Genomic DNA, 20,149 nt, shown 5'->3' on the forward strand with positions numbered 1-20,149 from the left:
ACCTCTAATATTTTGTAGATATATTGACTCGCTTAGTTTTGAAGTGTTAAACATCTAAGCTTCTGAAATCAATATAGATCCTGTGGTCAGTCTTGTTCAGTCATGTCATTCATGATTTTTTATGTTGAAGCAGTTCCCACATTTATCTTGAAGCCTTGTGTTTGGAAGTGAATATGGCACAATTAATGGTCTCTAGATTGATGCATCTTAATCTCACATTAGAGATAATCCAAGAAGCAGACCTGCAAAAACTTTGGTTCTATGTTTTGTGCAGAATTTGATCTTAACAGTAGCCAGCTAGACATTGTTTAAATTGGGGAGACCTCACACTTAAAATTCATCAAGATTTTCCCAACGCTTTGCTCCTTCTTGCCTAGAGAAGGACCAGAAGAATTGGGAATACTTGCTGGAAAATGATACAGGCCTTTTTCTGCAGTACTTTCCATCACTTACTGTCTTCTTTTCCTGCTCTGGACTAGCACATGCCAAGCTATCTGATGTTGCAGATTGGAATTTGCTTTCCTAGGGAATGGTACCATATTTCTGCCATATTACTGTATTTGCATAGTTTCCTTGAATTTCATCAAAAGTTAGCACTATTCCAAAGACCAGCCCATTCAGTAGAACTGCTCTGTAGGATGTATCTCCTTATAGTTTTTTTTAAAGGAGGATATTCACCTCATTCTCTCTGTAAGGATAGTTATAATGTTGTTTCTGTTAATTTGTAGGTTGAAACTGTGTGTACACAGGAGATTGATAGTGTTGTGATAGTGTCTTTTTGAGGCTTACAGTATTTTTCTATTTATAGTTAGTATTTATATTATTGTTTGTTTTTAAAAACATACATTTAATTATTTATCAAAGGTTCCCCCCGCTGGATCATTGGCCTTAATAGCAAAGAGTCCCTTAAACTCCAATTTCTTTCTAAATAGTGTTATGAGTTGCAGGCGTTTATTCATAAATTGCTAACAAATGTTAAATGTACCAGAATCCTTTTAACACAATCCTTTAAACATGAATAAATGTTGGCTGACTTGACTTCTCATTGTGAAAAGGAGTGTGAAGATGTAGAAAAGAATGGATAAAATAGCACTTTCAGTAAAGTGTCCTTATTAACCTTGTCATTATTATCACGATGCAAGATTGTTTATGGTTATTTTCAAAAGGAAAATCTTAATTGCTGACTGCCTTATAATTTTATTTTTAGGGTTGCAATAGTCTCTAAGACTTTTGAAGGAAAAACTGATAAAACAGAACAATGGTATGGAACCCAGTACAAACAAGAAGCAATTTCTGATGAAGTCGTTAAGGTGTGCTAAGAAAATTGGTAGTATCTAATTCTTGAATCCAATCCTGAATACAAATTGTTTTTTTCCATTGCTGCTAAGAAAGTATTTATTATTTGTTGTCGAAGGCTTTCATAGCCAGAATCACTGGGTTGCTGTGAGTTCTGGGCTGTATGGCCATGTTCCAGAAGCATTTCCTCCTGACATTTCACCCACATCTATGGCAGGCATTCTCAGAGGTTGAGAGGTCTGTTGGAAACCAGGCAGGTGGGGTTTATATATCTCTGGAATGTCCAGGATGGGAGAAAGAACTCTTGTCTGCTTGAGGCAAGTGTGAATGTTGCAATTGGCTAAATGCTAATCAAGGTCAGTTCACACTAGATATTCAGTAAGAGGATCACAACAAATTGAAAGGAACCCTGAATTCCTAAGCAAACACTTTACAATAGAAATTGCACCATTGTGTTTGAACATGAACTTCAATACTTGGTCATTTTTTAAAAACCATTATTTTGCTAGTACTGTTCACATGAGGCATTTTCATGGGTAATCTCTGAGGGATAAGCTGTTCAGAGAAGCAAGGAAATGGGATACAGTCCCCTAAATATGTGTGTGTGGAAAAGGTCTCTAGTCTGGGAGGAAAATCAGTGTAAAATATTTAGCTACCTAAAGTACTGTGTATGTTTTTGCATGCAGAAGCCCACTTCCATGTGTGAGATTAATTGAAGTATGCAATACATAGCTCCAGATAAAACTAGCTTTGGGAAAAATGCCATATGTGGCAAACATTTTCATTGTAGTTGACATATGTGCTATAATTTTCTGTAACATAATAAATATAAAATATGCAATTATATGCAAGTAATATATATGAAAAAATATTACTTGTAATTTTTATAATGAATTAGGGAGAAAGATATTACTTGTAATTTTTATAATGAATTTGGAAGAAGCATGTTCTGTCCCCCCTCCCCCCCAGTAGCAAGTGTAGTAGAGATATTTATGGCAAGTAAAAATTGAATCACTCAATTGAATTCAAGTATACTCACTTGAATAAGAGCGAAAACATCATTCTTATTTACACTTTACACCCAGAAATGGCAAAATGCTGACCTTAATGGAAAATTCAAGCTCCCAATGAAGAATGAATTCATTCCTACTAACTTTGAAATAATACCTTTAGAGAAGGATGCACCACAGTACCCTACTCTTATTAAGGTAAGATCTTTTTAAATATCAAGTAGAAATGGTTAAAATTATCAGTGATTGGGAAATTATTTGAAAAGTAATATCTAGTGGTTGTCCAGTATTGGTTGTTAGTTGCTATTATAGTTGAGGTATATAATCGTGATGGATTATGTCCCCATTTCTCAAAGGTAACTTAAACAGATAAAGGTTGAGAGTATCCCTTATACAAAACATTAGAGAGCATAAATGTTTTGGAATTTAGATTATTTCAGATTTGGAATGCCTGTGTTTGCATCTATATACATAATGAGATGTTGTGGAAATGGAACCCAGGTACAATCTGATTACGATCTGTTATGTTTCATATACACTTTATGCACATAGCCTGAAAATAATTTTACACACTATATTTTATTTAATTTTAGCATGAAACAACATTAGTATACATTGCATTATCATAAAACGAAGGTGACTGTGAAGAAGACCGTTTTAATGCCACCGAATGCCACCAAATGTGAAGGTGCGAGTGGTAAAACACCCACAGCCACCTAATCTGTGAGGGAAGCCAGGCAACGATCAATATCAACCTAGGAGCTATTTTATAAAGGGACTGTTAATTACAGAAGGCTTTATTTATTTGATAGCGTAGCGTTTACTTTCCTGGCTTGACTTTATTATTGCAGGCTGTTCAACTTAGGAGAAACTGTATCAGGCAAGGCTTGAGGAGAACAGTAACAAGTTTATTTTAACAGGAGTATAACATGTTTAACTGTTTCTTCAAAAGAGGCACAAATCTTGATGGTTACATTGGAAAGATTTCATGAGTAATCTCAGGCACAGACTTCAAAACGTTTCACAGCAGGTACAACAGGCTTAAACCTAGCCAAACCTTGATTCTTAATTCAGAATCAGCAATCCCCTGTAGCTCTCTCACTACCAGGTCCTTCTCTGCAACCACTTTGGTCACCAATTGATTCCCTGAATCTCCACCCTGAGATTCAGTCTTTCCTATAGCACACCGGCTACAGACACAGTTCCTGAATCTCCACCTAGAGACTCAGTCCTCTCAGTAGCTCTCCGGCTACTCACTGACTTTTTAAAACAGCTGCCTCCTGAAGAGGCAGTTGGGTCCGCCCCTGTTGCTATGGCAACTCAGCTAACGCCAAGCCACCATCTCCAACAAAACACAATCCTACATACTTACCATCCTTAAACCACTGTTTAAATTACACATAACCAAAGGAATAAAATTTACACATCGTCACAGTGACACTGTCTCAGCAACCTATGTAGAGAATTATCACTATAAAACCTTAATAAGTACACCACAAAAACAGTGGAATTATCTCTCATGTTCTAATTTTTTACATAATTAATAAACTATAACATTATGTAATAAAAACAGCAGTTATCTGTGACTTGTTAGCAGATTATTTCAAAAAATATAACATTAAAGGTCGCCACATTTGCAGTCGCAGCCCAAAAAATCCAAACTAAATTAGTAAAGTCCTCAGTGGAGGCTAGAAATGGGCGAAAAGATAGTTTGGGATGATACAAATTAGACTTTGTTACCGTTATCGTGTCACTGCTACTATAATTTTAAGCAGCCAGTCTATAGAATACATTTTAATGTTCGTCTGGGAAATTGCTTATTGTACTTCTAAGGTTGCATATTATTTGATGTCATGGCCTATGGCTGGTACAATAAACCATTCAATCATATAACAAAATTAGAAAACTTTTCTGTTCCTGGTTTGAAAATGTTATTTCCTGTTTAATTGTGTGATACTTACTTGAAAGTAGTTGTTATACTCCAGAAACTTCGTTTTTGTGTCTGCAACAAACTATGTCTGCAACAAACTTGAATTGGTTGAGACTCTGAGATATTTATTTAAAAACTATAACAAAATGTGCTGCAGGATGTCCCGCCAAAACAAAGTTTTTGCAGTTTAATACACTTTTTCCACGTTTTTATGATAGAACCAATTAAGAAATTACCCAGGAACAAACATTGTGTTACATACTGTAATATATTGCTTCCAAATCATGAAATTTGTGGGCATTCCTCTTCCAATGTAGTGTGCAAAATCAAGCCTTTTGTAATACAACCTGAACAATATTAAGATTAGATGGTAAATGTGATTGTAATTGGTTTAGCTCTAATGTTAGAGGTAATTTTATCCTACATATCACAGTTTGGCTCATTTACTGTATTCAGATATCTAAAGCTTTCATTTTAAGTAGCAATAGAGGTTATGCTCTTAAGTGCAGGGGTTAAATATGAAGTCCGATTGATAGAATACTTCACCCCAAAATGAAGCAAGATTAGCCTATTACAAATTTGGAAATGGATTTGTATTGGAGCCCATCATCACTTTTGCTGTTGCCAACTAGTCTTTCATTCTCAAGCTTTGATGGTAGGGGATGCATTATTTTAATGAAATAGTACCAAGGAGGCCAGAGGCCTGCTTCCCCCCATCTCATACATAAGTAGGAGCTCCAAATATCCCTCTTATATTTACATCTGCTCCTCAGGTATCTACATTTGAGTTGTAAGGAGAAGGAAAAGGGCCTCTGTTGAGCTTTTGGGTATTTCTGCTGTGTAGATGCTGTAACTCTATCATTCAGAATAATATAAAAAATTGATTAAAATACAGTTTTAAAATGTTGAAATGTGTGTTATTTTTAAATACAGGACACTGCTATGAGCAAACTGTGGTTCAAACAAGATGATAAATTTTTCTTACCCAAAGCTTGTCTCAACTTTGAATTTTTCAGGTATGCAAACATTATATTTACAATTTATCCTACTAAGCAGAGCATATATTTGTAAAAACATTATTGTCAGCTCTTCCAGTTTTTGCCTCAGCATTATGATGAACGGTGGGCTGTTTTTGTGGTCGGTTTCTCCTGTTGGAAGACACAGTTGAAGAACTGCTTTTGTATGGAGGGCATTTCTTCCATTCCAAATCAGATAATCTGTGATACAGCCAAGGTAGAATTTTTCAGCTCATGGATCATGGAATAAGCAACTGAATATAAATAAGCTTAAACACACTTCTGTACATAAACAACTATGCCTGGATCCAAGCAATTGTCTTTGGTTTTTTCATGCATGTTGGAATTCTTACAGTTGCCCTCTTTTTGGTTATTTTGGGTTTTTTTTTAAAAAAAATACAGTTTGTTTAGCGGACCTCAACTTTGGGATCAAAAGAGTGTCTTCTTTTATTCAGGTGTGATTAAATGATCTACCCGAGTCTGCAAATATACACATTTGGTATTCTTAATTTCTTCTTTAGGTGGTTATGCAATTTTATGTGATGCTGCCTTTTAAAAAAGATATTGAATATGTAAAATGCGGCTCCTTTGCCAGAAACTGAAAATGACCTCTTGGAGTTGGTTTGTTGCTCCTTGTTTTATAGAGAATAGCTTTTTAGATGGGATATATTGTAATATTCACATTTTCTTTCTGAATGAATGCATTTGTGTTAGTGTGTTGGTATATCACAAAAAAGTCTAAATGCAACCCCCAATTTTTATTAACACTGATACAAAAACAGGAGAACAAGGTATGAGTAACTCAAGCAGTATTTCTGTTGTAATTGTAATTGTGCGTTGCTCAAACATCTGCCATTGCCTGCTTTGCAACATTTTATATGGGAAAGTTGGAGTCGGTGAGGCATGGTCCCAGTCGCCCTCTCCACTCAATTCCAGTTGCATGAAAAAGGCAGACTGAAAAAGGCTTTAATCTGCTCTTCGTGCAGTGTTCACTGAAGCTTAGCAACTGTCTACACTTTTCTTTAAAAAAAATATTTAGCACACAGAGAATTATTCGTATTTTTAGAAAGTCCCAAATCGTGTGAGGCAATTTGGGAAGAAAAAATGCCCCATGAAGAAAAAATGGGACTGTTCCATAACGGTCCGTTGTGTATTTTCATATTACATTGCCTTCTTCCTCAGGCTCTGCTAGAGTAGGTAATTCTGCGGCATCTCTGAATTTGATACATTAGAATCATTCATCCACTCCCAATGTTGATATTCTCTTTAAATAATTATATATTTCATGTCAATCTCATTGTTGTGTCCAATGAACAGAATGTTCAGTTCAGAACTGTGATTGGCTAAAATGGGCTAGTCAAATAGAGAGGCAATGAGGACATATGAGAAAAGTCAGAACAAATAAGAAGACAAGGGGTCCTTCCACACAACCATATAACCCAGAATATCAGGCAGATAATCCGCAATGTGTGCTTTGAACTGGGTTATCTGAGTCGACACTGCCATAAACCCAATTCAAAGCAGATAATGTGGTATTTTATCCAGCTGTGTGGAAGGGGACAACGTTTCATATCCTCCTTTGTTTGTTTTTAAAAGCCCACTGCATTCCAGCCACTATTAGAGTTGGCCTTCCTCAGGGGCTACACTAAAATATAATTCAATTCAGTACATTAACAAGAACAATACAACATTAATTTAAAGGTAAAGATTTCTCCTGACATTAAGTCTAATCGTGTCTGACTCTGGGGGATGGTGCTTATCTCCATTTCTAAGCTAAAAAGCTGGCGTTGTCTGTAGACTTCTCCCAAGGTCATGTGGCCACCATGACTGCATGGCATTCTCTTATCTTCCCGCTGAACCGGTAGCTGTTGATCTACTCACATTTGCATGTTTTCGAACTGCTAGGTTAGCAGAAGATGGGGCTAACAGTGGATTACATTATTTAAAAACATAAAGATTCTATTATTCTACATAATATTGCATATTCAACCCTTTACACAATGTTTGAAGCTATATAATAATCTCCAAAGCAATGGACCATTAAGCAAAGAGAACTAGAGACTAGAGAATTCTCTTTCTTAATGGTCCATTTAATGATATTAAATGGAATTATATTTGTATTTTTAATGAAGCCCCTGAGGAGGAAAAAATTGGATCTTTAAAAACAAATAAAGCAAGTGACCATCTATCAGCATGTGGAGCTTTGTCTTTTGGTTTGCTTTAGCCCTGGCTAATCCTTCTGTCCCATTTAAAGGGGAATTACTTTTTTCAGGCTGAGTTTCATTGCACTCCCAATTGGATCTGACCAGCAGCTCCTCTTTTTAATCACCATCCCCTCTCAAGACATTTTTCTTCTTGCCCAATCACCATCCTTTGCTGTAGACACTTTCTTACAGTGAACAACAAGCAGAGAACCTTTCTATAACTCTTCTGCCTTCAATGGTTCTTTAAGTGCAGGATCAGAAATGTCTCAGTGACATGCTCTGAGATCTATAGTTTTTCAAGATAGCTTAGTATTCTGAAGGGGTATCAGATTCCTTGGAAACTATATGCTAGAGCATCTTGTTGAGCAGCATATTCTCGGTAGTCTCAATCACATTCTAAAACAGAACAGAACATGATGAAAGAACTGATGAAATTTGTCTTTCAAGGGAGGAAACACTAACTTTAGCATCATCACTATATGTTACATCCAGAGTTCAACTCCAAATAGTTATCTGTGACCTTTTAGCAGATTATTCCAAAAACATAACATTAAAGGGTGCCACATTGGCAGTCACAGCCCAAAATATTTGAGCTAAATTAGTAAAGTCCTCATCGGAGGCTAGAAATGGACATGGAGATAGTTTGTACCAGTATATATTCTATAATGAACTAAACATAAAATTTAAAAAAGTCGGTGTTCCCAAACTAGCAAATTTTATACAAGTCCTAATTCTTTCTGTCAAAATCCATCTAAGAAAGGAGATAACTATTTCAAATCAAATCATTTATTTCGGTCATTGACCAGCACAGGAAATAGAGTCACATTTTCATACAAACTATTTGGTAAGCAAGTTTGATTTTCTTAGACTTATTTGTTTTTAAAGCAACATGTTCTAGAGATAAAATCGTTAAATGCCTTCATTTTATTGTTATAGAAAGGAAACTACACCCCATTGACTTTCTGACAAGACTGTGTAAATCTTGTCGCTGTCACTGTAGACAAAGCAGTTGTAAGAAAGATAGATATTATTATTATAGGAAAGGCAAACAGTGGAATAGGTGTAAGATTGCGAAAGAAGAAAAAATTGTGGTAGAATGAGGAATGTGATCCTGTGAGTCTAGCAGGAAAACGTGTTTTTCAGTGCTGATATCTGGCCATCTCACTTATCTCTGGTAGAACACACAGTTCTTAACATAAAAATATTGCTTCCCTTGCCCAAAAGAAAGACCTTTGAATTGCAGCTATGGCTGATTTATGTATAGGATATTTTAGAGCAGAGATGGAAAATTCATAGCTTTCCAAAATTCACGGACTTCAATTCTCTTTTTTAATTCCTACAATTGGCTATGACAGTTGTCACTGATGCGAGTTGTTACTCAACATCTGGAAGAGCATCTGTTCCCTGTGGTTTTGCTAGGCAAACAATAGAATAGTAGTACATTTAACAGGGAGACAGGAAAGGATTTACATAGAGTACATGTGGGCATTTGGATCCAGCAATCAACACATGGTTGCATAGCCTCAAGAGGCAATTGCATATTCAGTTTGTCAAACTGCTGCCAGTTCCCTTCCATGCTGTGGGATACAGCTGCTGAATGTGCAATAGTACTGTAGCTTCACTTCTATAGTTTGCCCTTTCAGCATATTCTGTTTTGTAGTGGCCTGGATGGCATAACCTGTATGTAAGAGACAGCTGGGACAGTAGCTACCTTGGCAAATGCTTTCTATATAAAATCTTACTGTTCACTTATGTCATAACAACACTAGGAGTGTATTTGTACACCAAGTGAATGTATCATAATATAATATATTGCAAATATAACATAACATTGCCATGGCATACACAAGATATATTGTTTTATTGGCAGGTAATAGGGATAATGGATGGATCACAACCTGTTAGGATTGCAACCCATCAGGGATAGCAGAATTTGAGAGGAGTATTCCTTGAGTTTATTTGATGCTTTAGGCAGGCAAAAATTCAAGTAGACTTCTTTTAGAATAATAATGTTTGTTTGCTTATAACTTACAGACTTTAATGATACAGACACATTTCTTTTGAGGGTTAAAAACTTCAAAAACGTTTGGAGAGTTTGTATTTTTAAACTTATAAACTTTAGTTGTTTCTTCATAAATTATGCAGCCCCACACAGCTCTCCTCATTTAGAGTTCACTTTAAAAGAAAATACAAGCCGCAACCATTGGCTTCTAACATTGGCTTCTGCATACTAAGAAACTTCTAGCTCCAACTGACATTCTCTAGTAAGGGGCAAAGCTCAACACTCAAGTGACTTCACTGTCATTCCTTTAAAAAACTGAAAATTCTAAACCAGGAGTCCCCGAACTAAGCCTCGGGGGCCGGATATGGCCCTCCAAGGTCATTTACTTGGCCCTCACTCATGGCCAACTTTATTTATTTATTCATTTATTCATTTATTCATTTCGAGCACCTCTACCGCGCCCTTCTCAACCCCCTAGGGGGGACTCAGGGCGGCTTACAACCGGCACAATTCGATGTCAACAATTCAACATAGTAAAATATATAACAGCAACAATTATAAATAGTTAAAAACATTCAGTTAATACAATAACAACTAATAAAAGAAAAGCCAATCTGGTGGCCAACGTTTGCCAAGTTCTGTAATCTGTAAGTCCATTCAGCATTATCATTATCCTTTCCAAAGCTCTAGTCGTCATTGTCCTTGTCAGTCTGCCAGATTACCCCAAGGCCTGGTCCCATATCCATGTTTTTAACTTCCTTCTGAAAGAGAGGAGGGATGACGATGATCTAATTTTCCCGGGGAGTGAATTCCACAGGCGGGGGGCCATCACCGAGAAGGCCCTGTCCCTCGGCCCCACCAGCCTCATTTGTGATAGAGGTGGGGCCGAGAGCAGGGCCTCCTCAGAAGATCTTAAATTCCTAGGTGGGACATGGAAGGAGATAAGTTCAGATAGGTACGCTGGGCCGGAGCCGTATAGGGTTTTATAGGTCAAGACCAGCACTTTGAATTGTGCTTGGAACTGGATCAGCAGCCAGTGGAGCTGACATAATGGAGTCTGAAACGACTTGAAAGCACACAACAATAATAACAATCTTATCTCATCAGCCAAAAGCAGACCCACACTTCCCACTGAAATACTAATAAGTTTATATTTGTAAAAATTGTTATTCATTTTAATTATTGCATTGTTTTTAAGTGTTTTTTGCACTACAAATAAGATATGTGCCGTGTACATAGGGATTCATTCATGTTTTTTTCAAATTATAATCTGGCCCTCCAACAGTTTGAGGGACTGTGACCTGGTCCTCTGTTTAAAACTTTTGAGGACCCCTGTTCTAAACAGTCACATGATTGCAGCCTCTCCCACTGCTTCAGTACAAAGAGACAAGGTAACTGCAAACTACAAACAGGACACACACTTCAGGTTACAAAATGACATACTAATAAAATAGACAAGCATCACATAGAGGAGGCTTCAGATGTTGTATTCTCCAACACCAGGTAATTGACTGGGTTACCGTTGACATCTCTTCCTGGTCTATCAAGTCATTTTGCACATGTTTAACCTCCTCCCTAGATATGATTATTTCTTTCAGAAAAAAAAGTCTATATAGTCTTTTTTTCTTTATCAGTCAAATTAATACAAAACTTTAATGAGACATTAAATGGGAAGAAATAAGATTTTGATTTAAACTGGAAGAACATGAATTTAGAAGTCAAAATAGGTTAAGCCAGTAGGTGAGATATCAAAAAGCAATAGCTGAGGAGGAAAGTCTTGGCAGGTAGATATACTAGCCATTCCATTTTAATTAGTTACGGTAGTTTGTATTATTCTATTTTGGGTTTATCACAGCCCACACAAATTTCAGTGTATTTCATGTGCTTTCATTCACAAAAAAGTCCCAAAGTTTTTAGTACATGCATCAAGAAGTACTGTCTTAGATAACATGTTCAAGTAGACCTGTCTCTAGAAAAAGTTTTTTCAGGACGTGTCAACAAATAAGCAGATGCTTTAGGCACAGGATAACACAAATGTAAAAACCAAATGAAACAATACTTCAGCATTGTCATATAAGTAATAAAGATATATTGAGGCTACAAGAGGCCATACATTTTCTTAGGAGTGAGTTTTTTTAACACTGTGCCTTAAATCTGATTAAAATTCATAGGATGGCTTTGCAGATCAAAAACGTTGGTGTGACAGCCTGTTTAACCTATTTTTCCTTTAAAAACCAGAATTAGACATTGATTCAGGTGCAATATTTGTGTATGAACAGCTCAATTTTATTACAGGTTTGTATTTTCTAACTGTTGCATATCTATATATTTATACGTAGTAGATTTTGGGCCATGCTATACCCATTTTGTTTCTACTCTTAACTCTGGGTAGTCATTCTTAATATGCTGGTATTAAGCAGTATTGTTGAAACATGACTTGAGTCTTTGAGTTGTCTTTAACTTTATAAGTCTGTGCAGGCTCTTGTACGTCCTGGGGATCTACAGAATTCTGTCAGGCTCTCTTGTGTGTTACAGCCATACATGAAACCTGGTTTGATATTTGTGTGCTTAATTTAGAAATAACAACTTGGTAGTAAAAATAAACTCACAGCTGTAGTATTTCTCTTGTTCTGTGAAACTAGCAGATGTGTTCTGTGAGATTTCATCCTGATACAGATTAACTTCAGTATCATACTGTCTTGTATGGACTGCTTTGTGGGTTTTCAATTGTGATAGTTTTTAATTTCCTTATAGAATTATTCTCATTCTAATTTCTTCATACCAAACTCAAAATGCAGTGTGTGAGTTAACAATCTGTACTGTTAATAATGTTAGTCAAATCATTAAATAGGTATGTTTTTGCTCTCTGTAGTTATCTTTTCCCCATTTACTTGTGTGTTTGTGTTTGTCTCAATATCCACCTGTTCTTACTTGTATCCTTGAGGCCCAGTATGGGGGATCTACAGAATTGGGAAGTAATTGTATTAGATATTTTACTTTCAACATTTTCTTCCAGCCCATTTGCTTACGTGGATCCCTTACATTGTAACATGGCCTATTTGTACCTTGAGCTACTCAAAGACTCCCTCAACGAGTATGCATATGCAGCAGAACTAGCTGGCTTGAACTATGATCTCCAAAATACCATCTATGGGATGTATGTAAGTACCCAAATCAAGGAGACTCCTTAAAAGCCTTAAATTTACTTCCATGAATCAAAAAGCTACAGCAAAATTTGATTTGCTGAAGCATATTTAAAATCTTCTTCCCAATCAAAAATCTAATTTTTGTTCCTTTTTCAACCTTGGTTTCTGACTATACTTTCTCATAATTTGAGTTTTCACTGAAATCTTTTCCTAAGTCTTCAACACTTCCATTCACATTCAGGACCTTTGGCTTCATTTTGCATCATTTGTCAGATTAGCTATAAGATTTCCTCTCACTTAAAATTACACTCTGAACTGGAGCGAAGACTCTATTCCATTCTTCCAGTTTTATGAAAGGGCGTCCAATGAAGAAAATTCTTTACTATGATTTCATTTCTTCATTCCCAAGAATATTGGTTATGAGGCTGCATATACATACTCTTCAGTCATGTTTCTTCACCCATTACCATGTCGCTGCTTGAAGTATCAAAGCATCCTTTTTTTTTCTTTTTGTTAGTCGCTACCTTTATGCTGACCCTCTCCATTGCAACATGACATACCTGTTAATCAGGTTATTGAAGGATGATTTAAAAGAGTATACATATGCAGCACGCCTCTCAGGTTTGGTCTATGCCATTGCATCAGGAATGAATGCAATACTTGTAAGTAAGCTGGGGGAAAACCAGGAAGGAATGAGATGGCTTGAGCGTTAAATGCCGTTTGGAAAAATGCAGGCTGCTTCATTCTTCAAAATGGCTACTCGTTCTGTGTTTCCTTGCATTTTTGTTATAACAGAAAAGCCCTTGTGTAACATCGTAACAATTTATTGAATGGTTTGGTTGTGGTTGGCTTGTGTTTTTTTGTGAGTTTTTTGTAGTGTGCTTTATACAGGATTATTAACCTGCATGGTTAGTTATTTGCATAGGGGCTTTGAAAGAATAACAGTTTTAAAATAATAATGGAACTTTCTAACCTTTCAATCTTTTGAATTGTGAGGTGTACTAAAGAAAACTGTGCATCCACCTGAATGTTCTATGGCACTAAAGATTAATATACATCTATAGCAGTGGTGCTCAACCTGTGGGTCCCTAGGTATTTTGGCCCACAACTCCCAGAAATCCCAACAAGTTTACCAGCTGTTAGGATTTCTGGGAGTTGAAGGCCAAAGCATTTGAGGACCCATAGGTTGAGAAGCACTGATCTGTAGGAACATAAGTATTTGTAGAAACTGCCCTCCTCAACATAGGCTTTACTAAATATTACTAAATGTTTAACTGACTCTGAGAAAAATGGCACGTTAGGGTCAAATAAAATTGACAATACAAAAAGCCTTCGACAATACAAATAAAATTGAGTTGGTTTTTTTCTGCATTAGAAAAAAACGGTCTTATACATGGCTGCTTCTTAGATTTTATTCATCAGTGTTACAATATTATAGATCTACTTAAGGCCATAAAGAGGATGCATTGTTGTCTCGTTGAACATTGTTGGATGGTGTCATCTTGAATGATGTAGAGTTTTCCATAGTAAAATTGATTGAAAATACAAACACTGGGGGTTTTATGTTTAAACGGCTATTAGCTTTTTGTTTGTTACTATCTAAATTTATGTTCTGCCATTCATAAAATCAGAATCATAGAGTTGGAAGAGACCTTGTGGGCCATCCAGTCCAGAAACAGGAAAATCGCATTCAAAACACACCCGACAGATGGCCATCCAGCCTCTGTTAAAAGTCTCCAAAGGAGCCTCCATCACACTCCGAGGCAGAGAGTGCCACTGTTGAACAGCTCTCATAGTTCAGAAGTTCTTCCTAATGTTCATGTGGAATCTCCTTTCTCTTGTTCCACATCGTAGTCTCCAGGGCAGCAGAAAGCAAGCTTGCTCCATCTTGGAACTCAAGTTGGTGAAGTTAGTGTTCTCAGAGAGCCTCCCATTGAATTGCTGACCCAGATATACTTAGCTTCAGCAATATTGCTAAATCAACTGTCTTCAGACTACAGCCTGGGATCTAATCAGCATAATTTCCAGCCAATTCTAATTTCTTCGATCATCTACCATGGGCATTCCCATTTTGTATCAACCAAAAAGTACTTCAGAATTTTGCCCTGTTCATTACCCAGATGCTGTGGTTCTGTTCCGTTGAGACGTTGTTTATGACTTTGGTGACTTTGTCGGAGGCTGATAATGCCTTCAACAATAATGTATAATTTCTGCATCACAGGATGGGATAAGCAGCATTTTCTCAAAGAAAGGCAAATGCACATGCAGGGTGAAAAAGACAGAAGGATGCGGTAAAGCAGGGTTCATGGAATATTAAAGTGGTATGCATTACGCAGAAGCAGTACTTCAGTGTGAGTGCATGTCTATATGAGATGGTTAATCCAGTTATGCAATAACTTGAGGAAGCTGTCATCTTGATGTCCCAACAGTTTTGTGATATCCTAACTTTCTTCATAAGAATATTATAAACCCTTTTGCTTTAGAAACTGTGGAATGGAAATCTTTCCTACTACATTTGCTCTAGATTTTGATATCCAAGGATACTCATATTTTTCATTTGGAATAATAATTACAATTCTTCTGGGAGGTTATTGCACTGTTTTTTCTTGTTTTCAACTCGGAAAATTCTAATGAGGAGTTCCCTTATTGCCTTGTGTGATAAACAACAGTGCTTTCTTTGCTTTCTTTGCTTTGCAGTGTAGAACGTGATACTTGCTCTGCACTGTAATTTCACTTCCACAGTGGTTACCAATTTAGCCTCATGAGTAAGTAAAAATATTAGTGAAACTGCAGGAATTGAATGCAACTGCTGCAAAACATTAAGATTTCTATTAAAGTGGAAGAAAACCTTTCCTGATGTTAGGAAATGGCTTTTTACTACACAAATGGAGATCTGTAATTTATTTGAAAGGATTGTTTCAAATATATAGAACAACTTCTTATTCTCTTCATTTAGCTGTCCGTGAAGGGTTACAATGACAAGCAGCATATCCTACTGAAGAAGATTATTGAGAAAATGGCCACTTTTGAGATTGATGAAAAAAGATTTGAAATTATCAAGGAGGCGGTAAGCCATCAAACACTTTGCTTTGAATCTAAAGAAGAAGCATGCAGTGCTATTCAAATTAGGGAAGACACTATGTATGAGTTCAAACTTACCAGTGAGACTTTTGTTGTCCTACTCTGTGACTGTTGGCTGTTGATTCTTGATCTCTTTACAAATCAAATGATTTGAAATAAATTGTCTCCATCAGTTAAATAGATTTAACTTGTAAAACACCAGTTTCAGTTTATTTACTCATTGTTTACTCAATTTTGCCAATGGGATTTTTATGCTGAAGTTTTCTGTGAATGGAAAAAACCCTGTGAATCTTAACATTCAACATTATGTGAACATGAAATATCACCTCATGTTGGCAGCAGCTTTTTAAACTACAGCTCTGACCTTCTGAAATCATCTGTTCAGCCTTTGCAGATGTATTATTTCCCTAGCCATTCAGACATTTGGGAACAGAATGCAAGATCAGACTTCTGCTTCTCATTCACAATTCTGGTGTTTTATCAGTGCTAGCATTAACCACAGCTCTTAGTTAGTTGTGCTAACTAATTTCAAACCCTGGTTTCAAATATCAAATACAAGGAGCCTGGCCACCTACTTTAATATCTTTTTGCTTTTATTTGTATATGTATTTTGAATTTAAAAGCAAAGAATGTGAAGGGAATCAGCACTTTGCACAACGTCAGTTTTTAACTATTTTGTATTTTTGTTTTAATATTGGTAGTATATGCGATCGCTTAACAACTTCCGAGCTGAACAGCCCCACCAGCATGCCATGTATTACCTTCGGCTATTAATGACAGAAGTTGCCTGGACCAAAGATGAATTAAAAGAAGCTTTAGATGGTAAGCTTATACTGAATGTGAACATCTTTTCTTTCTAATTGTTGTCTCCAAGTAGAGCTAGAAAACCTGCCCTTAAACCCTAGAGAACTGCTGATGGTTAATGTATTGAACCAGTGGACCAACTTATTATAGTCCAAGTTAAGAAGTTCCTAGAGCAATCCTTCATCTGTAAACTGAACATAGAGGTTTATTTCTTCTCAACCATGCGTACAACTGGCTTAGTGTTCCCATTTCATGGAGGGCTTAAAACTTTTCAATACTTGCTGATGGTTGAAAAAGCTGCCAGAATTCTCTTCCCTGTACTAGAGTTTTAGCCTCCAGATTTAAATTCTGGGTAATCCTTAATGGTTATCAAAGCCTCATTGGTTTGAAAGGAAAGATTAGAGTAACTAACCATTAAACATTTAAAATAAACCATTGAATAAGTTTAGCCAATTCATCAACATAAGGTATTTAAATGATATATGTAAAATAGTTTAGTCCCAAAAACTTCAATTAACGTCAGCAGAAGGTAGGATGTCCAAAATCCAGTTCTTTCCAAAGGATTCTTGGATGGGAACTTTGATTAAAGCCCAGAACATGTTTGGCTAAAACTGGGGCAGGGATGTATGTGACTCGGAAACCTTGCTACTAATGTCCCTCATCAACCAGGTGTAAGTTAGACTCTTGTGGGTTTCCACTCAGCCAACTTTGTAACTGCATGATCTATGATCTAACTCAGGTATGGGTAAACCCAGGCTCAGGGGCCGAATGTGGCCCCTTGGGCTCTTTTCTCAGCTCCTCCTTTCTCTCACCATCTTTCCTTCTTTCCTTCCTTCCTTCCTTCCTTCCTTCCTTCCTTCCTTCCTTCCTTCCTTCTCTCCTTCCCCCTCTCCCTTTCTTCCTTTTCACCCTTTTGTCCGTCCTTGCTTGCCTCTTTCCTCCCTCCTTCCCCCCTCTTTTTCTTCCTTTCTTCCCTTTTGTCTTTCCTTCCTTCTCTCTTTCCTCTCTCCCTCCCTCCATTCCCTCCCATCCTTCTCTTCATCCCTTTCTTCCTGCCTTCCTTCTCTTTTTTCTTCTTCCTTTCCTCCTGGGGGATGTTTAGCTGGGAGAAGAGAAGAAAGAGAGGTGTCACAAGACCATGTTTCAAGATTAGAAAGGGTGTCCCATTGAGGAGGAGGGGGAAAACTGACTTTTTTTCTGCTGTAAAGACCAGGGCAAAGGGGAGCAATGGTTTCAAATGACAAAGAAAAATGCCTGAAAAGATTAGGAAGAACTTTCTGGAGAGTGGCATAGGCTGCCTTGGAGTATGGTGGAGTCTCCTTCTCTGGAGGCTTTTCCACAGGGTCTGTCTATTGGGAGTGCTTTGATTGTGCCTTCTTCCATGGCAGGGGATTGGACTGGATGGCCCTTGGGGGTCTTTTCCAGCTCTAGGATTCTAGGATTAGGCAATACGAGGTCTAATGGATATACATTTTCTCCCATCCACCATCTCATCCTGACTAGGGCTAACCCTTTCGGGATCCAAACGTTTCCCGTCTTTCCTTCACTTTCTGCCTCTGAAAGAGAAGAGAGGGGAGGAAAGGGCAGGGAAGGGGCTTTGAGAACCCCCTCCTTCCTGGCCCGCCCACCTCACTCTAGCCTGCCATGCAGCTCCCAAGTTAGAAAGTTTGTCCATGCCTGGTCTAAGTCATTTGTGGCTGCTTGGTAACTTTAGGGTGAGTGCTTCTGCATCCCTGAGTGCTTCTGCATCTCCATTACAGAGTTGTCAAACTTGTGGCCCTCCAATGTTTGGGCCTCCAACTCCCAGGAGCCTAGCAAGCTTGTCCAGTTGCTAGAAGCCAAAGTCTAAAACACCTTGAGGGCCACAAGTTTGGCACCATGGCTCTAAGAGAAAGAGATTTCCTAGTTTTGGAGTTGCCGCTTTCAAAGAACGGTTTTCCATCAGCTGTGTTTATGTGGGATCCTCACCTTCCCCCATACACAACAGTCAACCCCTTCATCAGGGTGCCCAAGCGCTCTGTATAGTACTTTCATCAGGCTAGAGGGCTACTCTGGGGCCCTTTCTTTGATGCTGCTGGTATGAAACAAGTGCTAGTGGGGTGGCCCTAGAATGAGACAATAGACAGATGTGGGTGCTGATCTCTGATATTTCCCCCCAATCTCTGATATTTTCCCCAATCAGTTCTAAAATTGAAGTTGTATTTGTCTCTCTCCCTGATGTCAACACAAAAGTAAACATGTAGGCATATCAAACACAGGGTATACAGATCTTCCTGAAATTTACCAAAGAGAGTTTGGAAGGGGAAAGATAGGACTGAAAAGTACAGAAGTATATGTCGTATCTCCACTCCTCCTCCTCTTCTCATTTGTCTTATATACCCATTTTTCTACTTGGAAGCCAGAAAAAAACAAGCAAGCCCACATAAACAGTACATGTCAAGTTAAACTGGTGTAGAATAAGGGACTTGATCAATATTTTGGGGCCCGGTGTAGAGCACAATACTGGGTGAATTAGACTAAACATAAGCCTGATTTTGCATTTGTTTTACAGTCACCTTTGGATTTCAATGCACATCTCATTGAAAGAAGTGTAGTGCAAATGGTGAATAAACTGCAAGAGAGGATTTGGTGACTGCTTAGATGTGACTGGACATAAAAAAATGGTAGCTCTAGCTAGCACACAGAAATGCACGCACACAGAGTTTAATTCCAAAATGACCACTGGCCTTTAAGTCTGCCTTTAGAAATAATTGCTGTCAAGATGATTGACATAGCTTCCTAGAGAAAGATAAATCCCATGTTCTTTATGTAGTTAACAGCTTAAGCTTTATCTTCAGCCACCACCTGAATGACTGTTACTATTTTTGAAAGTGGATGTGTCTTTAGCTTGATTGCAGCACAGGGTAGTCTTTACTTTCCTTTCTTTTCCTTTTTTTTCTGTATTGGAATCTGGGTCAAACGACATATGAATTCTAAGCAAGGCAAACTGTGCAGTGAGCACAGCAATTTAGATCCTGAAACTTTTCCAAACATGAGTATTTGTGAAGAAAACACCCACTCTCTTTTGGTGATGGTTATGATTTTTTATTATTTCTGCTTAAGAAATGTGTTTCATTTTAGAATAATATACTTTTTTTTCAAATGGAAAACATGATTGATTTTAAATGTCAAAATATCTGTTGTAGATGTCACTCTTCCCCGCCTCAAGGCCTTTATTTCTCAGCTGTTGTCACGGTTACACATTGAAGCACTTCTCCATGGCAATATAACAAAACAGGTTAGTTTTGATGTGTTTTTCAGATGAAACAGATTTATAATGGCTACATGAACTTAAAATCAAGTTTTTTAGGTTTCTATATAGCTTGGGTTGCTTTTAAAATCTTCATATATTTTCAGTAGAATAATAAAGGTTGTCTTAGATGTTTCTTTATTCCCTGTTTCTCTTTTAATATATCTTTGTCTATATAAAGATGTATAAAATAAGATGAGAAGCCCATATAGAAAAATGGAATGTTGTCTGTTTGAACAGTAATCGGTATAGATTATATGTATCCAAATTGGACATGTGTTAGGGGTGCTAGAAGTGTTTTGTTGTATTTTACACTCTGGTTTATTTATTTATTATTTATTTATTTGCTTCATTTTTATACCGCATTTTTC

The 20,149-nt window shown here is 37.2% G+C and overlaps 1 protein-coding gene across 4 annotated transcripts in view; it reads left to right on the plus strand.

Moving 5' to 3' along the window:
- The window catches only part of IDE (insulin degrading enzyme), an 85,082-nt gene that overhangs the window by 47,695 nt on the left and 17,238 nt on the right, over window positions 1-20,149 (plus strand). For 3 of the 4 annotated variants that reach the window (XM_067465743.1, XM_060768708.2, XM_060768711.2), the window contains exons 12-18: window positions 1,208-1,310; window positions 2,382-2,504; window positions 5,170-5,252; window positions 12,475-12,619; window positions 15,561-15,671; window positions 16,387-16,507; window positions 19,675-19,766. In XM_067465743.1, the coding sequence (XP_067321844.1) occupies window positions 1,208-1,310; window positions 2,382-2,504; window positions 5,170-5,252; window positions 12,475-12,619; window positions 15,561-15,671; window positions 16,387-16,507; window positions 19,675-19,766 (778 nt within the window). Of the gene's footprint in view, window positions 1-1,207; window positions 1,311-2,381; window positions 2,505-5,169; window positions 5,253-12,474; window positions 12,620-13,121; window positions 13,267-15,560; window positions 15,672-16,386; window positions 16,508-19,674; window positions 19,767-20,149 lie in introns of all 4 variants that reach the window. The other variant, XM_060768710.2, reaches the window with a different exon arrangement.

Source organism: Anolis sagrei, chromosome 3 (genome assembly GCF_037176765.1).
Source record: "Anolis sagrei isolate rAnoSag1 chromosome 3, rAnoSag1.mat, whole genome shotgun sequence".
Taxonomy (NCBI): domain Eukaryota; kingdom Metazoa; phylum Chordata; class Lepidosauria; order Squamata; family Dactyloidae; genus Anolis; species Anolis sagrei.